The 17,197-nt window shown below is 43.4% G+C and overlaps 1 protein-coding gene across 3 annotated transcripts in view; it reads left to right on the top strand.

Moving 5' to 3' along the window:
- MYO16 (myosin XVI) overlaps positions 1-17,197 on the top strand; it is a 574,226-nt gene that overhangs the window by 211,441 nt on the left and 345,588 nt on the right. For all 3 annotated transcript variants that reach the window (XM_078070087.1, XM_078070086.1, XM_078070088.1), the window contains exon 5: positions 10,366-10,474. In XM_078070087.1, the coding sequence (XP_077926213.1) occupies positions 10,366-10,474 (109 nt within the window). The remainder of the gene's footprint in view (positions 1-10,365; positions 10,475-17,197) is intronic.

Raw genomic sequence — 17,197 nt, 5'->3', positions numbered from 1 at the left:
AACCTCCAAGAGTAGAAAGGATCATCTGTCAGCTGGAAGCTGTGGCTGGGAAGGAGCCGTGGCACTAGGCAAGGAGACACAGGAAATAACAATAAAATAAGGTTAATATTATAATGAGAAAGAGAAGTCAGAATAAAAGACCTTTAACAGTTGACCTTTGATAATTTTCCTCCAGTCCAGGAGTTTAAGGCAGTCACTAAAGGAAAGAGAGATCCTTTAAAGCGCCAATTTGAGTATTCATGTCAGTTAGAAACCCAGAAGTATTTTGGTGGTAATCTGGAATATATACACAGCATTCTATTTTTACGATAGTGCAAGTTCTACCTTGTGCAACAGTTAAGACATCGAATGCCTTTTTATTTTGTAGAACCGCTTCACGCATTTATATTCCTTTAGTATTTAATAGAGAAATGCTATTTTGAGTGTCATTTAGGGCTTTGACCATGTACCTGTTAAGAGTTTCCATGTGCCAAACAACATCCTCCAGTCTCAAAGGGGGAACAAAGATGGATGCTAGGTGGTCATACCAATGTAACACAAAACGTGTCCGCCATTGTTTTAAATTTGGAAGGTTGGCTTTGTTGGTAGGGGCTTTTAATAATGCATCCATCTTTTTATTTACACATTCTGTCCATCTCCAGGTCTTACAGTTTTCTTCTACAACATTGCTTAGTGATATGCAGTTGGATCATACAAATGTCCTTAGTTAAGTATTCTCTTATTTTAGACATTCTATACAAATTTTCATTACTTTTTCTATGTTTACGACACTGTTGTTACATCATTTCACAATCCTGGCAATACCTGTTTCATGACATAAATAATTGTTTGTGTGCCATTGTTTTCCCTTTAGGTTTGTATCTCTGTCATACAAGCCGATATTTAGAAAGCCAGAAAACCAGATAATTCTATGGGACTTGTTGGAAGACTTGTCAGATTAGCCATGTCCTTCCCTTCAGCTCTTCCCTTCACATTTTTCTTCTCAGATATAATCACTTTGAACTCTTTTAGATGGTTCCTCTGGTTTTTATATCTATTTCATGTTAAATAACTATGTTTATGTCGCTATGCGTTGACTTTTCATCTTTAGTCTGGAAGATGGGGATTGAGCTGGTGGTCCCACAGCCCCAGGCACCATCGTGTCCGCCCACTGCTATGTGCCCATCAAACTTCTGTCATAAGTAGAAACATGTCCAGACTTCTTTAGTATGGCTGTAAATGCTAGCCACACCCATTTGCTTGGAATTCTTCAATTACCCTTTCTTTCTGACGTATTTTGTTTTCTGGACGTGGTTTGTTCCCTAGCATGGCAGCGGTGCAACACGTAAGGATGTACATGCTCCCGAAGTAATAAGTATTGACCTCAGGATGTTCACAGAGGGAGCTGTAGAAAGGTGCTCCAATATGATTCAGCTGTTATAAAATTTTAAATGGTTGTAATACAGGTTTTAAAATTTTTATTACCATAAAAATTCACAATCATTAAAATCTCAAAGTACATTTTAATTATAATAAGGGGCTTAATACATAGTTCTTAATGAATGAATGGATTCCCCAGTGGTATTGCCTCCTACATTATCTGCTAACAGTGCAGAAGCAGGAGGAAAGTTGCATGCTTTTAGTTTTCCCTCTGTGCTTCAACAGTGCAAACCCATGGGAAAGTCTCTGCTCCAGACTAGAGATGAATGGATCTTCTGCCTCAGTTCCTTAAGTTTTCGTGATTGTGGGCAGGTGGAAGCTCAGCAGTTCTCTGGTTGGTCTGACTCAAATACAAGAGAGATGGCCTGTGGCAGGAAGATGGGTTCTTCCTTCTTCTCAGCCCCATTCACTGGTGGTCTTCAGGGGTAATTCACTCTGTTACAGGTTTCTGCTGGTGCACACCCTACCTGACACCCTCTCTCTCCCTGACTGCCACAGGGCTTTCAACTGGGATGCCTCAGCTGAGCCTTGGGGAAAGAGGTGGCGATTCAATGTCTTGGGGTTTTGAGGGTTTTTTTTGTTTGTTAGTTTTGTTTTTTAAGATTTTATTTGAGAGAGCACGTGTGCATGCACAAGCAGTGGGGAGGGGCAGAGGGAGAGGAAGAAGCAGGCTCCCTGCCCAGCAGGGAGCCCGACATGGAGCTCAACCCCAGGATGCTGGGATCATGACCTTGACCAACTGAGCCACTCAGGTGCCCCAAGGGCTTTTGAGGTTTAACAGTTTCTTCACCTGTTCCTTTTGGTGGCATGAATATTTCAGAATGAGAGGGATTGCTTTCTGAATGTACCTTATAAAATAGCATTTCTGCCAATTGCCCAATTCAACAGTAATAACAAGTGTAAAACGATGCAGGGTACAGAGAATAGGTCGTTCCAAGAACATGAGCCTCTGTCTTCCCTGATTGCATTTGGTGGCCCTTTGGGTCAGTACCTATTATTCTTTTTGTTCAGTGATTTTAGGTTTCATTTTTGGGGGGAGTCTTATGGTTTTGATTGTCTTTTTATAAAAGCAGTTTTCTGTCTTTGTTCTAATTTGTTTGAAGGTTTAGCAGTTCTTTTGGAGATTGTCCTTGAAGACAGGGCAGAATTGTCATAAAGTTTTCTTTTCATTCTCAAATAATTGGTTGTAAGCTGTAGTGAAGGGTGTAGTGTTTTCCTGAGTCACTGGCTGGAGGACAGACTTTCAAAAAAACTAAGTAGCAAATTACTTGGAAATAAATGAATTGCACAGATTTTTGGGAGATCTCTTTCAGAAGTACCTGTAAGTTTCTACTTAATCTTTCATAAAAGCATTTTGTTACATGTGGGTTCTTTTTAAGGAACAGATTTACAAAAAGTTCCCTTATACATCTCAGAGCACATTGCATTTTTGTCAATAGCAGTGATAATAGAGGGCATTCTGGTATTTTTTTTTTTCTGGTTTGCATTAGATGCTGCACTTGAAACTTTTAACATTGTTGGACCTGCGTATTCTGGGCATGACATTTTAAACGTATTTCTTGCCTTTGACTGAAATTATTTTGCTTCCTCATTGCTGGTTTTGTCAAATATATTATCCGGTAACAATTAGGGGAAAAGGGAAGCAATCAAACCAAATCTACCATCCTCAGCACTTCAAGGAGCTTAGGCTGAACGTCCCTGCCTCTCTCTCTTCCCAGCTGGTTCATTCTGCCCATGCCTTTTGGAACTTGAATTCAGGACCCAGCTAACAACTGTGTGCAGAGAAGGATGGGTGGTTTAATAGAGTCTAGCTCAGGGTCGTCTTTACAAAGACCGTATTTAGTAAGATATTCTTTCTTTTCCGATTACTGTTGTTACCGGAGCTGGAGTTTATTGAGTGCCCATTGTATGTCAGCTCTGTGCTGGGCACCGCATAGGCTCACCCTGAGGCGAACTGGTGTCTCCATTCACTTTGCAAACTGAGGGGCAGAACTAGGTATATTGCCCTTGGTCACAAAACTGGCGAGCAGCACCCCGGCACCTGGCGTGGCTTCTCTGGCGCCAGGCCTCATTTCGATGTGCCAAGAGAACTTCCCTCCCCCTTTCCTGCTTCCTGTCAGCTCTAACTGTCACGGACTGTCGTGTCCGTGTTTTGCAGCTCCCTGAGTTCTAATGTCCCACTTTCCATTTCTGAACAGTGTCGCCAAATTTACCCCCTCAGTGAATGCAAGATACTGGAAATACACAATTAAACTTCTATGGACTTCTATTTCAGAAGCCCCATGTAGACTTCTTGTTCTTATCTAAATATGTGTTTCTTTCTTTTGAATGTGCATTTCTTGTAGGATAGCAACTTTTATTGTTTAGGTAATACGAGACTCTATGAATAGTTCGGCAGTGAATATTGTCACGCTTCCCAAACACAGTATTTTTGGTCAAATGAATTCAAAAAATTTGGAGACGATCTTTAACCAGTTGGGGTCTGGAGGACATGGGCACTGGAAGCCTTAAGAAAGAGTTGAGGTGATCCCTCTGATCCCACAGTACAATTCCCAGTATCCTTAAACTAAAAGCTTGCAGAAAGCTATTAGCATGTGTTCTGACCTAAAATAATTGCTCGTGCATTATACATTCGTTTGGGACAACCTTCATTTTTTTTCCCTGCTAGCACATAATGCAAAATTTTCTACAGAAAGAAGAGAAACCATCTGCAATTCAAAAGCACAAAACATCCGCTCCCAGAATTTTCTATTTTCCCTATCATGTTAGATGCCAACATTTTTATATTTAAGTGGGATATTTTGTGGCAGGATATTTGAGGACTGTGTAAATATTCTATTCCTCATCAAAGTTTCCTTCAAACTTCCGCCTTTCCAGCATCCAGGAACATAGTGTTAGCATCCCTTGGTGATTCTCATCTGAATCAATTACAACTAGAGCGAATGCCAGATTCTAACCTTGTCATTCCTCCTGCATGTATTGGTTGGTATTCTGTTGTAAGGAAGAGCCTTTTCTTCTCCCCTCTATTCAGGTATTCATGTGTTTCTTGATATCAGCCTGCACTCATGGGTTCCTAGCTGTAGTTCTGCTGTGCAGAAACCCGGCACACCTCACCTCTGCCAGTGATCAAGGTTAATGTCATCCGTGATGGGACCAAGGGACATCATGTGTGCGTCTGATAGGGTACAATGGGATGAACGTGCCATCCCCTCTGTGCTTTGCCTGCCAAAAACCTACTTGTAAGGACATATGAGAGAAGGCCTTGAAAAGACAGAGGGACTGTTCCAAATTGGAGGGAATTAAAAAGAAAGGACAACTACATGCACTGGGGGATCATGGATTACCTCCTGAGCCAGGGGAAATAGCTATCACCAATACAATTGGAAAAATTAATGAAATTTGGGTATGCATGGTGGCTCAATAATAGTGTTTAGTAATGCTGAATTTTCTGATGCAACAACTTTTATGCATGAGAATTACTCTTATGCTTATGAAATACATACTAAAGTATTAGGGGTAAAGGGACATGATTCCTGTGATTCACTTTTAAAAGATTCAGAAGAGGCGCCTGGGTGGCTCAGTCTGACTCTAGGTTTTGGTTCAGGTCATGATCTCAAGGTCGTGGAATCGAGCCCCTTGTCAGGCTCCATGCTCAGCTCAGAGTCTACTTGGGATTCTCTCTCTCCCTCTCCCTCTGCCCCTCCCCCTGCTCTTGCTCACACTTGTGCTCCCTTCCTCCCTGTCTCTCTCTCAAATAAAATCAAACTTTAAAAAGAAGAGATTCAGGAAAAATAAAGAGAGAGTGCAAAAAATAGGGGCAAAGTATAAATTGGCAAATTTGGGTAAAGGGCAGAGTATTAAGTTTCTTAGGGTTGCTATAATAAAGTACCACAAACTAAAGGGCTTAAAGCAACAGAAATTTATTGTCTCATAGTTCTGGAGGCCAGGAGTCTGAACAAGGTGTCAGCAGGGCCACAGGGCTCTGCAGCCTCTAGAAGAGTCTCCTTCCTTATCTCATCCAGTTCCTGGGGCCACCTGGTATTCCTCTGTTGGTGGCTGCCTGGCTACCTCTGTCTTCACGTGGCCACCTTCCCACCACGTGTGTGTCCCCAGGGCTCCTCATCTTAACTTTCCTAATTATGTCTGCACCGTCCCGTTTCCAAATAAGGAAACATTCACAGCTACTAGGGATCAGGACTTCAGTGTTTCCTTTTTTTTGGCGGGGGGGGGGGGGGGTTGGGGGGGAATGCAATTCAGCCCCTAACAGGTACTCAGGAGCTCTCTGTACTGCTCTTGCAACTTTAATGAAACTTGAAATTATATCAGAATAGAGTTACCAGAAAGTGTTAGCCTATAAAAAGTGGCATTTGCTTATTAAGATGCCATCAGGTGCCTCTCATTAAAATTCCAGTATTAATGTGTTAGAGAATTATTACTGAATGAAAGGCTTGGCAGGTATATTCACTGACATTAAATGGTTACATAAAGCAACCAATACAAGGTTTATTTACAGGAAAGGTGCACTTACGGGTTCATATGTCATCTGATAGGCAGTAAGTTTCCTATCTGGCGGGTGGGGGGTGATATACTTGAGTTCTGTTTCCAATACCGAGGAACATAGGTTAGGACAGGCTGGGTTTGGGTGGCCTTCCTTAGAGAAAATGTGCTCAGGGCTCCCCGTAGAAACTGTCCAGTCCTCAACCGAAGGAAGTATTTGAGGAGTGGGATTTTGCGTAGATAACATTGATTACTTTCATTTCCCTGATGAAAACCAATCACGATGTGATTGATTGTCTTGAGGCCAAACAGAAGGACTTGCCTCACAGTCTGTATTGTACAAGGATAACGTTTTGGTTGAGCTCTTCTCGCTAATGCAAGTTTTTCTTAATGCGGAACTTCTTCTTTGAGTAAGACAAAGAATAATGACGACTGTCAGTGTAAGAAATGTGACATCTGGTGATCAGGTGTAGGAATGTAGAACTAGGAAGATGTTTTGCACACATACACACCTGTGCGCGCACACACACCTCCCAGGGCTTAGTGTGCTCACGGGCGCTGGATATAAACGAGAAACTGTGTGTCTACCATCTATTCTCACTCTTGCTATCCTTTTTACACAGCCAGTTCCTAAGCCATCTGTTTTTATAAAGTCCAACGTTCAGTTATTATAAAATACTGTTTAAGCTTTGGAAAACATGTTGTGATGGCTTAGACAGTTGTTCTTGTACAATAAGGTAGGTGCGACCTTGGACACGCTTTGTCCTGTGTTTGAAAATCTAGCCTAAAGCCCTCACCTCATCCTGCTTCTCAGGCCCTTGAATGAAACAGTGGTGTGCGCCGTGAAATGCACACACCGACACATGGGGAAATTAAAGTTTATGTTTGCTTTTGGCGCCCACATTCTGTGCTGAAAATAGGGAGCCCTGTATCCACGGAAACACTGTAATTAATATGTGGTCAGTTCAGGAGCACTTTGCCCCGGCTTTGATACTCAGCACTGAAAAACCATTTTGGACTCAGCATCCGTGGAATAAATTTGAAATGTGAAAAGAATTTTATTTTTTAAAAAACGTATTTAAGAATATCATGTCTGGAAGAGAAAAAATATTTTATTTATTTATTTATTTATTTTTTTAAAAGGTTTTATTTATTTATTTGACAGAGAGATAGAGCCAGAGAGCACAAGTGGAGAGAATGGCAGAGGGAGAGGGAGAAGCAGGCTCCCCACTTGAGCAGGGAGCCCGATGCGGGGCTCGATCCCAGGACTCTGGGATCATGACCCGAGCCGAAGGCAGACGCTTAACCATCTGAGCCACCCAGGCGCCCCGAGAAAAAATATTTTAGAATACATATATGTTTTCAAATTTCATATTAAAAAGGGACAATGTCAAGGGGATATTTTTATTGAATGTTTTATTGGCTCTCACTTTGTAAACTTGAGAAAATTCATTTTATGTTACTGAGTGGCTCAAAGTATTTAAAAAAATAAGTACTGGCACAATACGTTATAAATGTTACTACATCCCAACCCCGTGGGCCGTTTCCTTTCTGCCTGCTGGAAATTAGACCATCCTGATGGTTTAAGGCAGGTCTCTGATATTTTGAGGAGAAGTCTTACTTTGCAAGTCCTCAGCCCCTCAGTTCCAGTGGGATCCATTAACAACTAAAATTGCACACTAACACTTGAGCCAGCCACGCTAAGAATGATAACCAGTCATGAATCTTATCAATGGTGTTTTTTTCCATTTTTGTTTTCTTAATAGATACACAATTTCAGAAGTGTAATTACAGATATAGAGCTTCTCAGGGGATCCTTCAAGACCAGTGTTCTTACTGCATACAGTTCAGCTTGTTTGGGGACCTCTCCCAAGACCAGACGGTCAGGGTGGAGGCGGCCCAGCACCGGGACACCCACAGATGGGGTGCTCTCACCCTGTCCAGTGATGAGAGAAAGAAGAGAGGGAGAAGGAGGGGGAGAGGGAGATGGAGGGAGGGAAGGAGGAAAGGAGGGATGGAGGGAAGGAGGGAGGGAGGAAGGAAGGAAGGAAGGAAAGGAAAGGAATATTCACAAATATACATGTGAAAGAGCAAAGTCAGGAAATGTAAGTATGCATACAGTGATTTTGTAATTTTATTTGTGCACCCTTAAAAATAAAAGGGAATTTAGTTAAAAATTATGAAAATTATAGTTCTCTGCTTTAATTTTTAATAATTAGTCTAAGTTCAGTTTTTGCCTTTTTTTGGGTTTTTTTTTTTTTTTCCAATAAACCTTTTTTAGTTCCTAACATGGGCCAGGCACCATAGCGGGGGCGGGGGGGGGCTTCTATAAGGGGGGATAAGTTGTGATCTTTGATGAGGGAAGTTTCTCACCCCCAGGGAATAACTTCTGTACAGGGGAGAACACCTGGGAATTGAGCAGCGCAGACTGGTGAGTGATGAATGGGTTGGAATTGCAGTGAATGAGCCCAGCTAAAATGCTGAGCTGCAGGTGTCCGCTTCAGACGTGCTTTGTAAGAGCCTCATTACTTCTTACAGAGTAGAAAGAGTTCACTCCAGGTGCACCATCCCCCTCAGCACCGAGTTGTCCTCCTATTTCTTTTTTTTTTTAAAGATTATTTATTTATTTATTTGAGAGAGAATGAGATAGAGAGAGCACATGAGAGGGGGAGGGTCAGAGGGAGAAGCAGACTCCCCGCCGAGCAGGGAGCCCGATGCGGGACTCATCCAGGGACTCCAGGATCATGACCTGAGCCGAAGGCAGTCGCTTAACCAACTGAGCCACCCAGGTGCCCCGTCCTATTTCTTTTTGTTGTTATTGATAATACATGACTCTTAGTTATATTCACTGTTGCCTTGTATCCAGATGTTTGGCAGAGATAAGATTCTAGCCTGGACGTTTATGCATTGGGGGAAAAAGAGAATGACTTGATTGACTTCCGCTCATGAGTATTGAAATGGACAATGACACCCTGCAGTTCTCTCTTTAACAATTGATACTTGAGTAGGTTTGCAAAATCTTACTCTCCTGGTTGGACGCTAAAGGAGAGGACTCATTAGGAAAGTCTGCTTAACAGTACTGCCTCAAGTGATTTCCTTCCAAACTCTGAATGCCTAAAAAAATTAAATGCACAAAGAAGATCCTTTGAAGTCTTAAGGACCTTAAACTTACATGTTTCCTTAGCTAAGTGAAAATCTGCATTATAGAACTTAATTTGTTCAAATACAGCAGTATCTTTATATGATTATAGAAAATAGAATGTGCTGCACTCTGGGTGGTGAGGGGAGCGGCGTAGTTCTCTGCAGGGCAGATAGCAAGATATAGAAGATTTTGCCACTTGGATCTACTTTTAGTTTTGTCTTCACAGGATATTTAGATCAGTCCTGTGGAAACGCTGTGTGGAGTCAGTAAGCTATAGGAAAGCTGTTTGTTTACAGGTATAGAATAACAGAAGGCAAAATCCCCCATTGTAGTGTATGAGATTATGAATGTCACACACCTTTTCATGAAACCTTAGGAATTCAGAGAGTATATGAACTTTAGTAACATTGCAGCACAGAATTGTATTCAGTAAAGAGAATAGGGGAAGACTTTCTTTGCTTTGACCTGAGTTCAGTGACTCGTGATTGGGAGGTGAACAGGGAGTCTTGGTCAATGGGTACGTGTTCACGCCATGCCCTTGGAGAAGAGATGCAAACCGTGCCTGATAAATATTATGGAGCTCATTAAAGATTTATGTGAGCAAATTTTTTTCAAAGGGAAAGTACATCTGTCATTGTATTTAAGCCGGAATGGGTGGCGGGGTGGGGCATGCATCCTCAGAGTTGCTTGATGGAGGGTGCTTTGAAGCTAAACAAGGTGTCATGGCCATATTTAATGTTCTTCATCCATTGATATCTACAGATTGTGCTTTTTTCAGAAAATAGTTTCTGGAAAGAGGAAAAAAAAAGACAAACAGCCAGAAGCCATTAGTCCAAGCCTTTATTAAAACATAGTAGTGTGAGACTAGCTCTCAGATGACTTTCTGTGGAAGAGGTGCTTGAGAAGCTTTTAGGATAGTTTGGGGAAGATGGGTCAAAGTTCATAGAAAAGTTCTCCATGGAGACTCTCCGAAGGCATGGGGGGTTTCTGCTGTGTTAGAAACAAGACACGGGGTGTGGTTGGCTCAGCAGTCATGGGCTGGATATTTGGGGTTTAGCGAGAGGGGTGGGGAGAAGTAGTCGGGGCTAAGGTCTTGCAAAGGTCCATTTTTAGCCTATTGGAGTTCCTCACAAAGTAATTGTATTTGTCTTGCAATGTAATTACAGTTTCCTACAGGGTTCTCCAGGGTTGTATCTAATACAGACTTTTCTGGACCTGTTTCTCCACTAACATAGAAGTGAAAGTTTTGATCTGCTTTCTTTGCTAACAGTATACATCATTTTCTGTTTGTTCTTTTTCATTTACAGGCTGGAGCCAACGTCCTTCTCCAGGATGTTAATGGAAATATCCCGTTGGATTATGCCGTAGAGGGGACAGAATCCAGTTCTATCCTGTTGACCTATCTGGATGAAAGTGGTAGGCGGATGCTTTGAGAAACTGTACCAAGATTTAAAGACAGCATGGTAGAATTACAAGTGCATACTTATTTTTTAGGCATGCTCACATGATTGCAGATGGATGTGCTTTCCCTAGATGGCACAACGTGAAGTCTGTCTTTCTCTGTAACATTTCATTGTTCCCACCGCGGTGCATTGTTGATTCAGCCAATGCCGTTTTGCAGGGCAGCAGAAATCTAGAGGCCAGAAATGAAGGAACATTTTAACAAGCGTCTGAAGTCTGTAATTAGTGGCACTGGGTTTGTAATTATAATCTATTCTCCACTGGGAGGGCAAAGGAAGTGAACCAGCACAACTGAATTTTGAGTTAATGAGAGCCAGGTCATCTGAAGTGTATTCTCTTAGGAGCGGGTGGTCATTGCAAGAAGGACATGCCCGTAAGTGAGGGCTTAAGTCAAGGGCAGCCTGCAGAGCATCCCAGCACCCGCTGTTGGTGACACGAGGAAATACCAGTGTTGGAAGTGGCACCTGGGTCACGGTGCTAGCCTGAAGACATGAGCCCCAGCTCCCAGCTATATCTCCTGACAAAGAGTGTTTAATTGCACAGACTAAACGTATAATTTCACGAGTAAGTTCAGCACTGGCAAAGTGGGGGTATCTGCAATCCTGAGCCCAATATGGTATTAAGCTGAAGAAGTCTGCCACTTTTTTTTTCCTTTCTGTTTAGGTATAAATAACAACAAAGAAACTCCAGTCCCTTCAAGTATGATCTTTTGTCAGAGAAAAAGTTTAAAAAATTTTAAGAGCCACACAGTGCTTCTGACTCTGTCCTTCTTGCTTCTAAGAAAAGCCCTCACATCTGCCTCTTTGTTCCCTGTGCTCTTTGCCTCCTCCAGATCCCTTGTATCAAAAGGTTTATTCTGAGGATGGCTTAGAATAATAATAATTAGTACTTAGCAGCCACTGAGTTCTTAAAAAAAATTATCTCATTAATTCTGAAAGCGGGGTGAGTACCATTATCTTCATTAGGGACAATGTGAGCCGGGCTGTCCTACCGAAGGTCACAGAGTCTCCGGCTGGGGTGACAGAGGCAGCGTGGGGGAAGGGGTGTGGCTCCCGGCTCTTCTCCTCACTCCTTGTACCTGCTCCTTACATGAGGGTCACATTCAGATCTTTTATCCGCTTGTCAGCAGTGACTCCTCGGGGACAGATTCAATCACTTCTAAGGGGAGGGAAGCCTGACGTCATGCACATCCCACGGCTGCAAAGTTCATTGTTTGGACCTTTGCAAAACTTGGACTGGCGGTGGCCACTTGGGAGTTTGCACGCAGAACTCAGTTGTGTAGTATTAGCTGAGTCAGCTCTATTTCACACCTTTCTGCTCTAATTCTTCTGAGTTTCTTGTAGCCACAGTGGTAAATATTTCTCTTTGAAAATTAAAATCAAGTATCTTTATTTGCAAAAGAACTCACCTGACTGATAAGCCTTTCCAATTCATCCAAGGATTTTGTTTGATAAGAAATTTTAGTATTTGCAAAAGCAGTATTATCTACCCTCTATAAAGAAAAATAAGTGTATTCCTTTGGGAGGTTGATTTAATTTTTTATTTTTCATTTTTGTAGAGAGAGAGAGAGCAGGGGTGGGGGAATCAAGGGGAGAGGGGGAGAGGGGGAGAGAGAGAGAGAGAGAGAGAGAGAGAGAGAGAATCCTCAAGCAGACTCCCCCCCGAACATGGAGCCTGACACAGGGCTTGATCCCACAGCCCCAAAACCACCACCCCAGCTGAAACCAAGAGCCAGATGCCAACCAGCTGAGTCACCCGGGCGCCCCATGAGGTTGATTTTAAACGTGGTTAAGGGAGAAGAAAGAGGGGGAGGCATTGACTCTGAATGGTTAGGAGAAAATCTGTCACGACGCTGGCTGTCACAATCAGTTTGTAACATGCATGTTTGCTGGAACAAATTCAATTTAGTATCTCCTCAGTTTTTAATGCTGTTTTCCATTTGTCCCTGCCTCCCACCCCTCTGCCCCCCCTCGGGTCATTCAGTCTGCTCCCCGTTCCTGCCGGGGTCCCTCCTCCGTGTCTGTATGAGCTGCCACGCTTGCCGGGAATACTGTCTCATTCGATTTATTCTCTGCCCCCTCGTCGGTGTGCTTTTAGAGTTATCCGCTATGACAGCGTGGGCTGATAGCCTCAGAAATTTCTAATATCCCACGACAAGACTGTCATTACTATTTGGCTCTCGGTGTTTCCGCACTGCATTCTTAATAGCTGGGTGGTTGCAAGTCCTTGAATTTTCCGTGCGCTTCCTACAGTTTCCACACCGAGTACTTATCACACCGTCCCATCAGGATGCATGTGGCAGGAGGCAGGCGAGGTCGTGAGCAAGCTGATTACGTGGAAAATCACTGGTCACAGTTCTAATTGTACTGTCGCCGCCGACACACCCTGTCCATCCGGGCACAGCAGTTAACCTCGGCTCACCACCTGAGCTCCCCGGGCTGGAAAATGACACAACCCGGAGCGCTGATTGAGCGCGGGATGCGTCTTGGCTTTGCTGCGCGAGGCGAACCCACTGGCTTTCGCAGAAAGCAATGGATTATAAAATGATCCCGCAAGGGAAGAAAGCGCCGCAGGGGGAGCACAGGGTGGTCTGGGACGGATGCACGGCTCGGGGAAGAAAATCTGCTTTCCACTCTGCTCCCTGTGTTTCATCACCCAGCTCCCTCTCTTCCTTCTGCGGACATCCATCCTTTTAGAAGAAGTCGATCCCATTTATTCTCCTGAGCTCCTGGTCTCCTCTACCGAGCCCACTGAAGTTCAGCTTCTTCTGCTGCTGGAAATGTCCCTGCAGGGATGGCCATTGCCTCCTTGGCTCTCTGTGGGCGGATCACCCTTCTGTGCTCACTCGTCTCCCTGTGACCCCCATCCCACTGTTCTGTGCACCCTCGTTTACCTGCAATGATTGTTTGTACTCTTCTGCATTCTCTTTGAGCTTTCACTTAGTCTCCTTTGGAGACTTGCACGTGCAGACGCCAAAATATGGATGATTGCCAGAGCTTTTGTCTTTGCGTATCTTCTTCCAGCCCGCCGCATGCTATTTTGGGCTTATCTCACCCCATTCCTTGTGTGGTGACCACCTGCCTGCCCCCAGGAATACTCCTGCAGCTTAGCTATCTCTGAAGACCTTCTGCTCTGCAGTGTGCTATTTTTAATAAAGTTAAAGTATCAGACAACTTGAAATAACACGTCCAATATGGAAATTACTGTTCTCCTTGTGTGCCCTATCCATAGTCTGTTGTGCCCTTTAGCCAGGAATCTGACCATCTGAATGTCACTTCTTTTTTCTAAGTCTCTCACATTGAATTGTCACCAAATTTCATAGATTCTGCTTCCCTGACGTCCCTCTGCTACATCCCCATCCCTCACTGATTGTGCGGTTGCTGCCTTAGTTAAAACCCTGGGTTGTCTATTTTTGGAACAGCCTCGGAAACTGGCTTAGCCCCCCAAATCTTCACAAGACTCCCAGATTCATCAGTGCACAGTGCCCTCGTGTATTTCTTCTGCCTAATAAAGTTCATTCAGAATGCTGTCCCCACACCACCGTCTTGGGAATCACCCACTGTTAGGGTGGCGGTGTGTCCCAGGGTGCCTGGGACAGTCCCACATGATGCCTCTGGTCAGGATTGAGGGGAAGGGATCAGGGGCAGGGCTCAAACACCCTTTTGGCTTGAACATGTCTATTTTTCTTTGCTAGAACCAGCTTCCTTTTGTTGCCTGCCCAGAGCAGCCTTCAATTGTTGGATTTAGCAAGCTTAGGAAGCTTTCGATGGAGACAAAACGTAGAGTTGGGACTTCTAGGACCTGGAGAGTGCCATGCCTCCATCAAGGGGCTGGTCGTGTGGGCGCAGTGGCACAGTATTATCTGCACTAGCAGCGCCGAGTCCCCTCCCCGAGTACCCCCCACCGAGCCCCCCCCCAAGCCCCCCCAGGGAAAAAGGGGTAATGGAGAAGAGGAAACATGGAATTGTTAAAAACACAATGTTATCGTGAGAGGGACAGTTAGGGAGATGGGTTACCATAGGGTTTGGACTGACTTGAGGTGTTACTGCGATTTCAGTTCTGCACATGCACCTCCTGATGGTTCAGACGTAATCAGGCAATAATATTAGCAGCACGTGGAATCACTTGTGAATTTCAGGAAAATGATGTTTTTCTTATTTCCTAAATGAAAAAAAAAATTACCAAATTCCTGTCAAAATGATAAATCTAATCAGGACTTCTATTAATGGTTTTCAGAAAACAGGATGAAAATAAAACTTAATTTCTTTGAAAAAAAAAAAAAAAGACAGGCTTGGCCAATTGCCCATTACAAAATAGACTTATTATGCCCATAATAAGTCTTGGCTATTTTTCTCCTGGAGCAGCTTAAGAAGTTTGCTTGACCAAGAAAAGGGATTTCTGTTCTGTTGTCTTACTGAAAATAGACTTATGCTTTTTTCCTGAACATATAATGAAAATCTGAAATCACATTTTACTTGGTATCATATTTGGTTCAAAATTAAGTTTCAAATAGTAAGATACAAGGTCATAATATTCCCCTCTGATTCCTTCACAACAATGGCTAAAATAGATTGCTTTCTCATGACACATTGTAAGTGAGCTGAAATGAGTGATCTCTAATATGTTTTTAATTTGTCTTTTATCTTTGAGCCCTGTTCTTCTATTATTCAGTTTTAACCATATGTTTAAGTAATTCTCTAAAAGATACCTACCACTCCCATAAACACTGCCACATTATAAAAGTTAGAATAATGTAACCATCAGATTCTTCTGCTGCTTCCAACTGTGCAAAATTGAACACTGACATTTGAGAAATAATATTTTCCAAAATTAACTCACATGTTCAATTCCATCACCCTAAAAATAAGAAGAGAGTGATAGTTTTAGTTGGTTCTTAACAAACCTCAAAGCAACTCTTAGGGGAAATCTGTTCATTCTTCCAACATGGCGTGGAGATTCCAAAGCTGGTCATTGGTGCCCCTTCATGTCTCTACTAACATGGGTTTACTTTGGACAGAGTATTTGAAACAGCCCACATTATTCAAATAGTGCATTCGGCTTTATTTTGTTTGCTTCTTGCCTGCCTCTTTATGACAAGAGGCATAATGAATGGCACGTAAGCCCTGCAGTGGGGAAGCTGAGTACGGATGAGAGCTCCCGTCTATTGAGCGCTGGCCACAAGCCAAACAGGGGCGGGGTGCTTTCTGTGTTGTTTGTAACTCATCCTCATAACAACTAGTGAAACAAAAATTATCAGCCCCATTTTGCAGCTGGAGAAAGTGAGGCCGAGGATAAGTTACCTTCTCCCATTGGCACTAGAAGTAGGTACAAGACCCAGCACTAAAACCCAGGCAGCCTGACCCCTGAGGCCATGCTCTGCTGTTCAGCCAGGCTCCGGGAGAGAGTTGTGCCACGAGGCGGAGCTGCTGGGCTCTGAGGGGAGAATGATGGGAGGTGTGCAACAGGATGGATGCTCTCTGCCCCGTGGACAGATCCTATAAATAGTGTCTGTAGCTTCTTTACTCCTTTGGGATGTATATTATTATCGGAGTGAGTGCAGATGTGGAAGATCTGACAGGTTAAGTTCCTTTCCCAGAGTTGCCCCAGGGGAGGTCGACCACAGACTGGCATGACCAGGGGGACTGCTCCTGGTGGCCTTGGTGCTCTGGTCCCCTGCATCTCGCCCACCTCCACGTTTGCCTCAAGGACTCAGTCAGATGGGAGAGGGAGAGAGTGCTGGTTCATAGCAACCACTGGCTGAGAGGCAGATGTTCATGGTCATCATCATCATCATCATCGTCGTCGTCATGATTACTTTCCCTGACAATAAGGTGGATTATTTCCCCTTAGTAAACACCTGTTCTGTCCAGGAACCAATGCTGGGAACAGAATGCATAAATGTGAAGGTACGAGCTACCGTGGAGATTCACGATCGTGAAAGCTCAGGTTAGAATGAAGGCTGTGCTGATGGACGGACGGGCAGTGAGCAGACCTGACTTCTCCGTGGCTGCATCCACCCCCCTCAGTCAAGTTGGACAGCCAGTTCTTCACTCCGCTTTAGTTGATTCCTCTTGATTAACACAAATAGTCATGAAATGCTTGATTGGAGAATCTCTTTAAATGTGTTTTGAAAGCTTTTGAGATAGATGGGAACGTTGTGAAAATAGCACAGGGAGATTCCGTACACCCTTCACCCAGTTTCCCCACATCACCAATCTACACGGCCTCACTATGTTGATCCAAGCTACGGAGTTAGCGTGGGTACAATACTATTCACCAAACTATAGATTTATTCAGATTTTTCCAGTTTTCCCACCATAGGCAGTTTTCTGTTCCAGGATACCACATTGCTTTTGGAAGCAACTCTTTTGGCCAGGAAATGATAGAGAACAAAAACTATATTTTCTAACTCACTTCAGTTCAATTCAAACCGTTTAAAATACTTTGGGCAGTGTCCTTGATGATTTATATACTAAACCAGAGATGCAATGAGAGCCTGTCATGGATAAGGCATCATATCACATCTTTGGGATATAATAAGAGGAAAATTATTCAAGACTGTATTCTAGCTGAAAATAGAATGCATGCCGAGAAAAACAATTATACAGACTTTGAGTGAGAATTCAAAGTGGAAGAGGGGCTTCAAAGAGGAACGTGTTGAAAGAACAGTAAGATAAA

This window comes from Halichoerus grypus, chromosome 4 (assembly GCF_964656455.1).
Source record: "Halichoerus grypus chromosome 4, mHalGry1.hap1.1, whole genome shotgun sequence".
In the NCBI taxonomy this organism is placed as follows: Eukaryota; Metazoa; Chordata; class Mammalia; order Carnivora; family Phocidae; genus Halichoerus; species Halichoerus grypus.
Note: the sequence above shows the minus strand (reverse complement) of the source record. Positions and strands in the feature narration are given on the sequence as shown.